The sequence below is a fragment of the Cervus elaphus genome, chromosome 10 (assembly GCF_910594005.1).
Source record: "Cervus elaphus chromosome 10, mCerEla1.1, whole genome shotgun sequence".
NCBI lineage: Eukaryota > Metazoa > Chordata > Mammalia > Artiodactyla > Cervidae > Cervus > Cervus elaphus.
This window is the reverse complement of record NC_057824.1, coordinates 44,346,280-44,360,335: the sequence shown is the minus strand read 5'-3', so window position 1 is coordinate 44,360,335 and position 14,056 is coordinate 44,346,280. Positions and strand designations below refer to the sequence as shown.

General features: G+C 40.2%; 2 protein-coding genes across 7 annotated transcripts in view; one reads left to right on the top strand and one right to left on the bottom strand.

Annotated features, from left to right (window-relative positions):
• Positions 1 to 14,056, top strand: part of AUTS2 (activator of transcription and developmental regulator AUTS2) — a 1,192,920-nt gene that overhangs the window by 395,369 nt on the left and 783,495 nt on the right. The window lies entirely within an intron of this gene.
• Positions 5,356 to 5,995, bottom strand: LOC122701693 (60S ribosomal protein L12). Its single transcript, XM_043914912.1, has one exon. It carries the CDS (start codon positions 5,895 to 5,897, stop codon positions 5,400 to 5,402), a length of 498 nt encoding a protein of 165 aa, XP_043770847.1. The 5' UTR covers positions 5,898 to 5,995; the 3' UTR covers positions 5,356 to 5,399.

Sequence of the window (14,056 nt, the reverse complement as noted above, 5' to 3'; positions counted from 1 at the left end):
TTTAGACATGAGTAAAGCGGAGGCAGAAAAACACAGTGTAGTTTGCCCAAGGTCACAAAGTGCGTGTAAGGTGAAGTTAGGACTTGAATCTGGACCGTTTGTCTCTGAAACTCATACTGTTTACTACTCGTCCATCTTTAAAAAGTCTATTTTAGACACCTGAAACATGTTGCCTAAGGTGTTTTGGTGGGGGAGCGGGGCGTCGGGTGCTGTGCCGGTTTCCTCTAGTTGCAGCGAATGAGAGTTACTCTCTAGCTGTGATGTGCAGGCTTCTCATTGTGGCGGCTTCTCTCGTTGTGGAACACGGGCTCTAGAGCTCGTGGACTCAGTCGTTGTGGCTCCTGGGATCTGGAGCACAGGCTTGATAGTAGTTGTGGCTCACCGGCTTAGTAGCTTCGAGGCATGGTGGATCTTTCCATATTAGGGATTGAACTTGTCTCTCCTGCATTGGCAGGCGGATTCCTCACCACTGAGCCACCAAGGAAGCCCTCTAAGATTTTTTGTTTTTTTTTAATCAATTCACATTTTCCACATTCATAAGATTGCTTATTGTGGTCTTGCTACCCTCAGATGTCACCAGATGTGCTTTACCTTTATAGATGTTTGAAGTGAATGATCACTCACTTTTTCCCATATCCCTTCTTCTCTTACTGGAAAGATTGGACATTGGATCAATGTGTTATTGATCGTTTGTATTTCATCTGTAAATTGTTCTGTCCTACTGCTTTTATTGACTAGTTAAATATTTTTCAACATCAAATATGTTAACCCTTCATCTCATTTGTTTAAAATGTTTCCTTCTGCTACTTGCTTTCTTATTTTTGAACAAACTACTTATATGACTGTTTTAAGTGTGTACATGTCCATATATTTTTTTTCTGTATACTCCTCCCACATACCATCAATCTTAGCTGCTATTTTCCTTTATTTTATGGTTTTATTACTTGTTGCCAACTCTTCAGTTCATATCTGGAATTTATTTTAATGTATGACCTGAGGTGAGACCCTAGTTTTGTTATGTTATTGATAGGTAATCCTTTTTTGTTTGTTTTTCGAATCCATTTAAAAATTACCTTGTATTATATATTTCACTCTTCTGTGGTGTACTTTATTATATATTTATTTCTTTTACCTGTTACCATTTGTTTTAGGCTGTTTTTTCTTACTAGTTTAGTGTAAAGGATACAACTCAGGAACAGCCAAGTGGAAAAGATGCACGGAACAGGTACGGGGGCAGGGGTGCACAAGTCGGGAACAGTGAAGTAAAGATGCAGAGCTTCCATACTCTCTCCAGGTAGGCCAGTCTACCAGCACCTGTGTGTTCACCGACCCCGAACTTCTTGACCCCTGTCGTTTGAGGGTACTTTATGGAAGGTTTAGTCCATGCTAAACCCTAGTATGATGGGTTAAATCACTGACAGTTGGTGTGAAGATCTCCAGCTCTTCTCCTCTTCCCCAGACTGGAGGTGGGGAGGGGTGTGGCTGGAAGCCCCAACCCTGTACTCTTGCCTTGTCTGTCTGACAGCCAGCTCCCATCCTCCTGAAGCTGGTCGGGCATCTGCAGAAGTTGTCTCAGAACCAAACCCAAGAACACTCGTGTCACTCAGGAATTCCAAGGCATTTAGATGCTTTATGTCAGGAAACTATGACAAAAACCAAATATGTGTTTTATTACAGTATTGTAGCAAGTTCTGAATTTGTGGCAAATGAATAATTTGCTTACAGCGCTGACATTAGACATAATGTTGGTTGACACACAAGAGGGCTATATTCTTCTCTCTGAATTGCAGCAAATAACCTATTAGTAACCTTAATAGTAACCTAGGTGATCCCAAAACTTTGATTTTATTTAAAGAAGGAACTGCTTCTTGCCTTTCCCTCTGTGGTTTTGTGCATGTATTAGTACGGGCAGCAACCAGTAATAAGGATCTTCTATAATCAAAATGATGCCCCTTTATTTTTGAGTCTTCTTCTACAATACTGAAAGTGTTTTCAGATGTACTTTTTTATTCACTCTTCGTGATAATCCTATGATGTAACTTGGTCCAAGGTGTTGCATCTGCTTTACATATGAAGAAAATGAGACTTGTACTAAAGTCTTTGCCCTCAGCCACAGGATTTGTAAATGGTGGAACTGACCTCTAGCTTAGCTCTCATGAGACCTGAGTTGGTATTTTGACTGGGTTAGTTCCAAGCCTTTCTGTTTTTTTGAGAGATTTGCATATTCTACCTTGCTCACCTTTAAAATATTGAAAAATTGTAGTTTAGGTGCCTACCTAAAATGACCTGTCAAAATATTTTTTCTCAACTGTAAAGTACTATTCAAATGTATGGTTTTGTCTTTGTTATTCCCTGGGGACTAACAGATACCTGTCTTCCCTGTTCAGTGGTATATGATGGTAAGTAACAAAGATGTATTACTTGCAAGCTTTATTTTTCAAAGTATATTTCATCTGTCATGAAGGATATTTTTAACTAAAAGAAGAAGCAATCTTCATTGGTCTTAGGTCAGTTGAAAGTAAATAATACTTGAGAGAGAGTTGTCAAATTTGTCTGCTGCCCTCATACTGCTAATCGTGGTTTTTTTCTCCTAATCTTATGGAATAGGATAAAAAGTTTGCATCTCAGTTTATAGTTAGTATTTTGGAAGTTTCATAATCAGTTGTATTCAGAATAGTACCATGTATTTTGGTAGTCATTAAGGCTGTCTGCAGATATTTCAGCTCTTCTGTCTCTGTCTTCCTCTCTGGTCACATGGCCTTCTCTGGCCACTTTAACTTTGGGAAGCCACATGACTTGTTTTGCTAATGAAATGTGAGCATGACTTCTGGGTATGTGCTCTACTGGTTGTGTATTCTCTTTTCCTCTGTGTGTGTATGTTCAGTCACTCAGACATGCCCAGCTCCTTGCAACCCCTTGGACTGTAGTCCACAAGGCTTCTATGCCCATGGTATTTTTCAGGCAAGAATACTGGAGTGGGTTGCTATTTCCTCCTCCAGGGAATCTTCCTGACCCAGGAATCAAACTTTCATCTCTTATGTCTCCTCCGTTGCAGGCAGATTCTTTATTCTGAGCCATTATGAAGCCCCTTTCTTCTCTGTAAGGGTTAGTTAATATTCATGATGTCAGTCACACCATCAGCTTGGATTCCTGAATGACTCTAAATAGGAGAACCTCTACTGACTTGTTGTAGATGGTAGTGTGAGTGAGAAGTAAACCTTTGTTATTTTCAGCCACTGAGATTTTGTATCATCTAACCTGTTCTGAGGTGGGATCAGAGTATGTTTATTATATGCATCACTGAAATCTTTTTTTGATTCTGTCTAAAGATCTTAAATTATAGCCAAACTGGATACCCTACAAACATGATATATTCTTTCAGTGGTGCTCAGGAAACAAAATTTGGAAATTGGGAGGAAAAGTTTATAAGGAAAAGCTCAGTTCTAGGGATCAAAGCCATTGTCAGACAGCCATGGAGGAGATTTGCTTTAGTTACTTGAGTAATTTTTCACACATACTTAATTTTGTTTTTATATATTAAGGTCTGCCAGATTACTAAGTAAATCTTACTGGAGGTATCTCTTTAAAATATTAATAGATGTTGACTTGAAATTAGGAAAAGGCAAGATTTCTTCCAAAGGCCCTATTTTCAACCATGACTAAGTAACGCTTGGCAGGGGAGTGAAGGGGGCACTGAGGATGGAAAAGGTCACTCAGCCATTTTGGCTGATGAAATAATGCATAATTCTGGAATTGGCATCCACCTCTGATGTGCTTGCAGAAGTGAATCTGGACAGAGCAAAGCTGGTGTCAACCATGTCTCTTCTCCTTGTACTTTCCTCCTTCCTTGTTCTGCTTCCTCATTTCTACCCCAATTTCCTTGCTTACCTCTCTCCTCTACTTTAGCTCATCAAGGTCTTTGTTACAAAAAATGATTTGTAAGTTACTGATTTGGAACTTGGAAACCATTTTCCTGTGAAATAGAAAATAGATGGTAGAAATATTATGTTCCAAATGAGAAAGCTTGACTTATCCAGTTGCACCATGAAGTTACACTAAATATCCATTAACAGAGGAATGAATGAAAAAGATGTGGTACATATATACAATGGAATATTACTAAGTCATCAAAAGGAGTGAAAGTATGCCATTTGTAGAGATGTGGGTGGGCGTAGAGACTGTCATACAGATTGAAACAAGCCAGCAAGAGAAATACAGATATTGTATAATATTGCTTATATGTGGAATCTAGAAAAATAATACAGATGAACTTATTTGTAAAGCAAAAATGGAGACACAGACATAGAGAAAAAATGTATGGATACCAAGGGGCAGAGGCAGGCGGGGTGAATTGAGAGACTGGGATTGATTTATATACACGACAGATACGAGGTGTAAACTAGATATAACTGATGGAGCAGACAGTCTAGCACAGGGAGCTCTGCTCGGTGCACTGGGGTGACCTAAGCGGCAAGGAACTCCAAAAAGGAGGGGATGTATGTACGTACAGCTGATTCACTTTGCCATACAGCAGAATCTAACACAACTTTGTAAAGCAGCTATCTGCAATAAAAATTAATTTAAAAAATACGAGGATGTGTAGACGGGAGGTAGGTGGCCATGAGTCTTTGGTACTGGTGGCCTGAACAAGCAGTATTTCTCTACTATCTTTCCATCCTTGAGAGTAGTTTTTTGTGTATTCTTGCTTCTTAGCCATCTACGGATTTTGAGCTCCATGGTGGCCATGCACCCTCTCAACCCTGGCTGAAAGATGGAGTCGCTTCCATGCCTGCCTGTGGTCTGGATACAGTAGGAAGAACCCCCTCTTGCTTCCTCAGTCTGGTGATGTCACCATGTCTCATGGGGAAGGGCTGTGAAGCGGAAGAGTCACTGAGTCTTCTGCCATGAGGCAGAAGGGGCCCAGGCTTGCTTTCTTAGGACTGCCATTCAGGGAAGGGAGCCCCTCACAGGCTACCTTCTCCTTTCGCCTTCCTCTTCATTCTTACTGCTCCCCTGCTTTCTACAAAGTATTGGTAGTTCTGGGTTCTGACACCGGCAGAGGTACCAGTTGAGTTTTCTTGTGAGGGAAAAAGGCAGATAGAATTAACGAGTAGACACCATTTAACAACCTTGAACGGTTAGGGCAGGGAGGCATACAGGTTTGAAGGGCCAGAAAAGCAGAACTGGCTGAAGAGAGAGTCATACTCTCCACCTTCTTGCCCCTGGGCCCTGGCATTTAGGGCAATTCTCTTCTGCCTCTGTGGTTCATATTTTTAGTTCTCTGCAAAGAGACCTTCTTTATGAATATGTCAGTTTATTATTTAACTCACAAATGATTTTTTTTTTTTTTCCCACTGGTTGTCAAATGATCCTTTATTTTTCTTTTTCCTTTGCAGTTCTTAACTAGCTGGGCACTCCACTGCACCACTGTTGATATCATCTATGATGTCATGAGGGTGGCGGCCATCAACATTGCAGCCCACAGACTGGGCAGTCCCCAGGATCTCTTTAATGGTTCCAGAAAGTTCTCTAGCTAGAGACCGGTGCCGCATCTGCCGGGCAATGTTGACGATCTCATCAAAAGTGATGTTTCCACTGTGCTTAATGTTTTTCTGCTTCTTTCTGTCCCTTGGTGGTTCCTTGAGGGCTTTGATGATCAGGGCAGAAGCAGAAGGTACCACCTCAATCTGGGCTTGTCTGTTCTGAATGGTCAGTTTCACTGTAATCCTCAGACCCTTCCAATCACCAGTTGCCTTGGCTATGTCATCACCGACCTTTTTTGGAGACAGGCCCAACGGGCCGATCTTGGGGGCCAGGGCAGACGTGGCACCGACTTCCCCACCGGTGCACCTCAGGTACACGACTTTGATCTCGTTGGGGTCAAACTTAGGCGGCATGGTGGAGGCGGCTGGTGTCGGATGAACCCGGATTCGGGACGACCGAAGAAAGTTGCACCTTCGCCTCCTCCTAGCCGAAAGCCGAAAGCACAAATGATTTTTAACATCCATTTTCCAGGGCAAGTCATGTAAAAATACAGGACTTTATGGTGTTGAGAGGTCAGAAATGAAGAGTTTTCCATACTTGGTTTTGTCTTCACATCCCTTCGTTGTCTCACTTGCTTTTATTTGTCCTCAGCCTCCCCTTTTCCACTTCTTCCTCGATCCATTCCCTTAGCTTGTTACCCACACTCCTTCCTTTGTGCGTCAATCCCTGTGTTCAGGAGGGAGGGGCTGTGTCCAGGGGCACAGTGAAGATAGTCATGTCAGCATCCTTTACAGGTAATTGTACATTAATGGTGTTAGAAGACTTCACTTTACTGTTGCAATCAGGAAGATCAGATTAAGCTTAATATCTGAAAGCACTGACACTGAGACAAAATTTTTTGCCCGTGTACTTCAGCTGAAAGAAAACTCTGTGATATGATCACTGTGTGATGATGGTTTTTCAGATCAGATAACTGAATTGTATTTATAATTTAAGGTATTTCTGCTATGGGTATAAAAAAAAATCAAACAGGTGATAGTTTAGCAAAAGGATTTTCTAGAGCTTGGGTTATAGAGAATTAAGTGCTGGTGAATAGGATTGTGTGTATATGTGTGTGTTTTGCGGGCATGGAGAAATTAGGAGAAAGAATATTTTATACAGGAAATTTCCACATGGTTGCTTTCTATAGACATTAGCACATTTCAGGGGAAACACCCTTTACTGGAAGAATTTAGTTCTCTAAAGTTTGGTGCAGCAAGGGGTAGAAATGCGGAGAAGCAGCTGAAAACTGAAATATTATTTGTGCCACAGGCTTGCAACTGTACCTACCTGTGTTGCAGTGAACAATGATTTGATTATTAATCTTTCTGTGACTTGACTTATTAATCTTTCTGTTACTGAAAACTTGTTTCCTTTCCTAAAGCTGGTGGCAACAATTTAGTGACTGTCTAAACCTCGAGGACTAACTTGGGTTGGAAAAATAAATCCGGTCTCCTGAAATTCATATCCTGTGAAACTGAGTGCAGCCAGCAGAGATGAGAAGGATCTCTAATGTGGGAACTGGGAATTCTGCTAAAGCGAGTATCACTTCCAGCTCTCCTAAATTCCCCCATGTAGAGGAAGAACTATTGGATTGAGTAGTTCTTTTAGTAACCTTGCTGTGTGTTCCTCTTTTCCACATTTGACTGACTTAATGAAATTCAGTGTTGACCCATGGAAGGCAGAATGGGAGATGGACATAGTTAGGATGAACTGTGGAGGGAACTTTCAGTTTCTCCTCTTGCTCTTGTCTTTTAAGTCCTGTCTGACTCTGTGACCTCATGGACTGCAGCACACCGGAATTCCCTGTCCTTCACCATCTCCTGGAGTTTGTTCAAACTCATGTCCATTGAGTCAGTGATGCCATCCAACCATCTCTTCCTCTCTCACCCCCTTGTCCTCCTGCCCTCAGTCTTTCCCAGCATCAGGGTCTTTTCCAGTGAATCGGCTCTTTGCATTCAGGTTGCCAAAGTATGGGAGCTTCCAGAGAATATTCAGGGTTGATTTCCTTTAGGATTGATTGATTTGATCTCCTTGCTATTCAAGGGACGCTCAAGAGTCTTCTCCAGCACCACAGTTCGAAAACATCAATTCTTTAGCAATCAGCCTTCTTTATAGTCCAACTCTCACTTTCGTACATGACTACTGGCAAAACCATAGCTTTCACACTGTGGACCTTTGTTGGCAAAGTGATGTCTCTGCTTTTTTTACTCTGTCTAGGTTTGTCATAACTTTTCTTCCAGGGAGTGAGTATCTTTTAATTTTATGACTGCAGTCACCGTCCGCAGTAATTTTGGAGCCCAAGAAAATAAATCTGTCACTGTTTCCATGTTTCCCCATCTATTTGCCATGAGGTAATAACTGTATTAGCCAAGGACCCCCTGTTGTCTTCTTCAACTCTTGCCATTTTGGAGTTCCATCTCTACAGTTACTTATTCAGCAGATTTTTTTCAACTAACTAGTTTTGGTTTCTTTTTCTTTTTTGCCTAAGCAAATTTATTTAAAAAGAATATATGTCTCTGTAATAGACAGGTGCCAAGTATCACTTGCTGTAAGACAGCAACTGTAGAAATGAAAGTAATACAATCAAATTATTATGAGATTCTAGTGAGATATTGTTCTCCAGGGAAGACTTGACTGTGAACTGAAGCCCACTCTCTGCTCTCAGGTTAAACAGGAGCTTAGAGAGACAAACGTCTTAAATCCAGTGAAGCGCCAAATGAGGCGTTGCTCTAAACTCATTCAGAGGATTAGAAAGGAAAGGCCTATCTCCAGGCAAAATCGTTCCTCTTAACTCTTGTGCTCTTGTTTTCCGGGGATGGTTTTGATGGCGGAAAAAAGAGAACTTAAACACAAAACCTGCCTCCTCAGAAATGATCGAGGTCTTCTCATGTGTCCTTGTTTACTCCAGTATTTCGTCCAATTCTCCCAGTGTATGTGTTCAGCGAATCAGGATTTCAATATTGGGCTTAGTTTCCTTGCTTTCTTCTAAGTACTGTATTATTATTTCCTCTTGCTCTCTGATTTTTCAGTAGTTCTCTCATGTGCTCACTGACACACAAGGCCTTTTGCGTCTTTTGCGCCCGTGTACACAGACATGCCTGCCTCTTCAGATGACAGGTGATTGTAGGAAGATAACGGCTTGAAGTGTCTTGTTCAGTAGGTGTTCTTGCCCTGGTGTTGGCACAGGAAGTTTCAGGTTACGTTGCCCAGCATGTAATGTACCTGGTCCTGTGGAACTGGTGTGGATAGCTTGCCAGGGCTTGGTCCTGCAGATGACTCCGAACAAAGACTTTCAAACAAGGTGCTTATTGTTATGTGGCAGCTTTCTTTTGAGGCAGCCACAGTTTATGCAGTACTAAACTGTTACCATTTTATCAGAAATTGATTATGAACACAGTGTTTCTTTTAGTCTCTTAGAGGTTCTTGTGTCCAGTTTATGTGGTACTAACAGTTGTCATTTGCTTTATTGTAACCAAGTGAAGAATGTTGAAGAGATGAAATGGGAAAGATGTGAAGATCTCTTCACATCTCTCAAATGTGAAGAGGTGAAATTTGGTGGCTGCTCTCCCCTGCCCAACTCTCCCGAGTCCTGTGTTACATTCGTGTTTTTCCTAGGCAAGAGCTCATATGGCTATCTCAGCTGAGAAGGCAGTCCTAACTTGTCCTTATATCCCCTCTTCCCATGACAGTGCCTGCTGAGGATGGTCAACAATAAGAAGTGAACAGTTTTGTTCAGTGCTCACCATGAGCCAGATACTGTGACTGAAGGAATGATCTCGCTTAGCCCTCATTAAAACTTAGCGAACTGGATACTGTCATTATCCCTATCTTTAAAGATGCAGATGCAAAAAAGTTGAGGTTCAATAATTGTACAAAATCTCCCAGCTGTTAAGTGACTGAGTTGGAATTTAAGGGCAGGTGTATCTGAATTCTGAGTTCACATTTGTAATCATTATAGATAACATGGTATGATAATCTCCTTAATAAATGGCAGGGTCCTTTATGAGAAACTTTACAAGGACAATAAGAAAAGAATTAGTTGAAGTGATACAATCCATGTTGTGAGAGGATTTTCTTCTTGATTCACAGTTTATGCAAAGAAATAATATGCAGCTGACTATGAATAATACACCAAACAAAATGAAATTTCATTCTCGAATGAATTACCCGTATCTCCTTTAAGCAAAATTATTAAAGCATTTAAACGTCCATGGCTGAGGCAAATGTCTCTATTGTAGTTCTGTCTGAATTTTATTCTATAAATATTGATGTTTTTCAGCATCAACCAGTCATCATTTTTGGCCTTGTGTTTAGACACAGAGGGTTGAATTCTCAATCTCCCTGCCTGCAGTTGTTCAAAACTCAAATTTTAAATTCAGAGTAATGTCCATATTTGTAATTATTGCAGCTGGGGAACTGAAACAGTACTACTTGGTTTCAGAGTGTTGCGATTGCTTCCTTTTGGGAGAAAAATTTCAGAAACATGGAAGGCAGATCTCAATATATTAAGAGAATGTACAAAGACTTTAAGTAAAAGCAGAACTCATACTCTAAAACCAGTTATTAAATTAAAGAAAGGAGAAAGAATAGACAGTTGTTCTAATGGTCAAGGAAATGTTTTCTAGGTGATAGAGGTGACTTGTTATATTAAAAACAGAAAGAAGTGATGGAAGTGACCCTTATTTTGAAAGGGTCACTTTGACGGAAATGGTCTGTGTTAATTTAGTGACATGTAATTGACTAAGGGGTGGAGTTTCTATATTTCCTTCTATGTATTACCTTGGCCTCCTTTTAGTAATGTTTTCTCATTTAACGATTAGGATCGTGTGGTCGGTAGTTCTAGTGGAGGTTTTGGGGATGGAGAGGTGACTATAAGGTGAACTATTCTGGTAGCTTTTGTGTGGCTAAGTTGGTCTGGAGAAGGCACACAGAAACCAGGAATTCTTGATGAAAAGGATTATGAACAGGGTGTCATTTCATTTGCTTTTGTCCTTTCACTCCCTTCTCTTAACACATTGTGTGGCCCCACCATGGAGAGAATGGAAAGTGATGTCAAGTACATTTCATTGACAAATGTTTTGGTATTTTTATAGAAATGGGTATGATACACCAGTAAACATGACATAGTCTGATGTTGTTTTTGAGCTGGTATATATGATAAATACTGCTGAGGCAATGACATAAAGCCTCAACTTCTAGATTTCTGTCTCTTGCATTATGCAGCAATCTAGGTTAAAGTTCAGTACATTTCACTGCTTGAAACATGGCCAAGTCAAGGGCATAAAATAATATTTAGCCCAATCAAAGTTTGTGTTAACTTTGCCAAAGTGAATGTAAATTTTATTTTTCTGTGATTTCCCAATAAAACCTTTCTTTATGGGGAGAGGGAGAGGTTGGGAACAGGAGGATGGGACATTATCATACATTTCAAATTATATTGATCAGAATCAAGTTTAGCTTGCTCCGGTATGTAAATTAGAGATTTGTGGTTGAGTGGAATTGATTTTGCTGAGACTAAATTAATCACAGTGCTTAATCACTGTAACCTTTAAACATTGTAGTCTTGGCCACATCTGCAGGGCACAGTGGTGTTCCTCTGAGCTGTATGCTGTCATTTCATGAAAGGCAGAATGCCTGTGACTTGTGCAAACAAGGATTCCCACATATAGGCTTCAGAGCTGGTTCTGTGCCCTGCAGAGGGTTAGCTAGAGCTTCTTTCCTGGGGCTGCTATGGCCTGTTCAGCCACAGAAGGCTTTCTGCTCATATACAAGTATTTCCAGATTTTTTTTCTCCAGTAAAGTCAAATTGGCCATCACAGCTGAAGTGTTTACGGACGGCAGTCTTCAGAATGAGAATTGGAAAACATTCAGTTAATTGTGATGGGTTTTTTTTTTAATATTTTTTTAAAAAACTGATCCCATTTGGAATTATTTGCAAGGGTGAAGTGGGCAATTTGGAAATAAATTCAGGAATGAGAAGGTTAATTGACTCTTCAGAACTCATCCTGAGAGCCTGCAAGGAAGATTGAGAATAGAATCTAGGTTTTGTTTTGTCTTTTCCCCAATGTTCTTTTCAGTTTCTTGGTCTCTATTTCACGCAGCCTCCCCACATCAAACCATCATCAAGCCTCCCATAGAAATGCAAATTACTTTCCCAGTTTAGTTCCTATATCTGGAAATAGTTTTTGTGTGTATGTTTTTTTAACCCCTTTTGGGGGCTGTCCATGAAGTATCTCAGTATAGTATCCTTTTAAAAATTTTTCTGTAACTACCATCCTTTATATCTTCCTTTTTGCTTTGTGTGCTGAATTGTGCATTCACAGTTGAAGGGATTAAATAAAGCATATTCAGTGTAATAAAGTGCAGCTGGACTAGTCGTCCTTAAAATCAGCGAGCATCTGGATTTCACAAAAACCGCACCTTATATGGACTAAAAAATATACCAGGGACCTGCTTTAACCTCTTGATTTTATAAGTCAGGAAACTGAGAGCCATAAAAGAGAAATGACTGTTCAAGATAACTTATTATAGCCAAGCTGAGACTGAAACTTCACTGATTTTTCTTTTTCTTTATTTCTGCTCAAGTCTCTTCTCTATGTCATTGACTCTTTTCTCTGCAAAAGAGATCCTGGTTTTCCAAGTTTTTCATAATCAGATTCCCTATAAATAGCAAGTAGTGCTCAATAAATCTGACTTAATTTGTGGTATAATCTAATATGACATGAAATCTACTTGCAATTTGCTTTGGTGAGTTGCTTATGGTAGAAGAAAGAAGTCTTAAGTCTTACCTTTAAAATAGTTTTTGTGGTTGTCCTCCCTTTTTCTGTTATACACTGGTTTGCCTAACTTCATTTACATTTATTTTCATTGACGGGTCAGTAACATTCTTAGTAAGAGAAGAATTGAGGTGTAATGTAGTGGTTTGAACACAGACTCTGAAGTTGGAACTTCTCGGTTGGTTCAGTCTTGGCTCTGTTACTATCACTGTTACCTTGATGAATTTAGTTAAACCACCTGCCTGATAGAGCTGTTGAGACAGTTAAATGAGTTCATAATAGTTAAACTTTTAGACCAATGCTGGACATGTATGAGTGTTCTTTGGATGTCAGTATGATTGTGATTGTTACCAGATGATTTGTTGATATAAAAAATTCACATGTGGTTTCATGTGATTTGTGGGGCACACAGCAACATATTTTGGATCTCTTATTCCATTGGTTCTATAACAACTCCTCCCCTGATTAATCTCATCAGTTTACCAGAATACCTCCTCATTTAGTTCTAACACTGGATTTTCCTTCAGTTTACGGTCATGTTCAGACTGGACACACGCTAGATCAGTGTATGTCCATGATGGATAAAGGAGGAGGGTAAAAGAGACTATTAGTTCAACTTGATTGTGGAGCAGTGCTTCCAAAATTATTTGTGAAAGTCTACTCTTTGCCAAACACAGAGACTCACTGATATGTAGGACATGTCATCTACTTGAGATTCCATTCCTCTGCGCAGAACTTTTGCCAGGTTCCTGCCACCCACTTATACCTCTTCCCATACTGAAACTAAACATTGTTTTAGAAAGGCACTTAATGGAATGTAATATTAGGAAACCAAAACTGTGGAGTTGCCTTTTGAAGAAACCCTACTTCCATTCTTGCCTGCATCCTCACAGGGGTCAAGGGCATCTCCATATCTGCTGCCTAGAGTTTCCTCAGAGTTGGCATTTTAAACATTCTATAGCAATCGCCTGTTGTTTCAGCTCCTCAGAAGAGAGACTATTAGTTCATGAGGGCAGTGACTATGCGTAGTTTATTATTATAGTATGTTGCACATCAGAATAGATTTTGTTGTTGTTGAATGAATCTTGAGTGCTCCAAAAGGTAGAATCCATGCCTTTTTATCTTAGCCAGAATTCTCATGGGTGGTTCCCACTTCCCTTTCTTCCTTCCTGCATCCTCTGTCCCCACCCTCATGAATTTTTTCCCAACCGAAAATGCTATAGGACAGTTTCTAGCTTCTCTTAAGGTCATCCATTGGAAGTTTTTCTTTTAATTAACTGGATTTTGTGTCTATCAGAATTAATCAGCTTTTAAAATATTTTCTCTTAACTGGAAGGTTATGTTCTGAGAAGTGTGAAGCTGAAAGAGAGGGAAGGAGGATCAAGGGAGAAGAGGTTTTTTTTCCTCACTGGGTTGAAAAGGCCCCTTCCACTACTCCAGACTGGGCACCCCAAATTCATTACTCTTGGAACTTTATTTTCTACATGGCAGCATCCAGACAGAACAGAAGTGCTTCACATAATGACTATGGTAAACTAATGTGGAAAGGGTCAAGCTATGAGATGGGTTAGGGGAAGAGTAGATAGGAAAAGTGATTTCATAAAGCTGTGATGCCCAGAACTTAAGGGCTTACAGCATATTCTTCCCTGTGCTCCTGGGTCTGCCTCTTCTTGGGTCACTGCCCACCCCCGCCCCCACCTTGTATTTAATTCTTGTTGAATTTTTCAAAATTGGCCTGTTGATTTAAGATTACC

Excerpts from the sequence above, each read along its gene's own strand:
- LOC122701693 (XM_043914912.1), bottom strand. The coding sequence starts at position 5,897 with ATGCCGCCTAAGTTTGACCCCAACGAGATCAAAGTCGTGTACCTGAGG.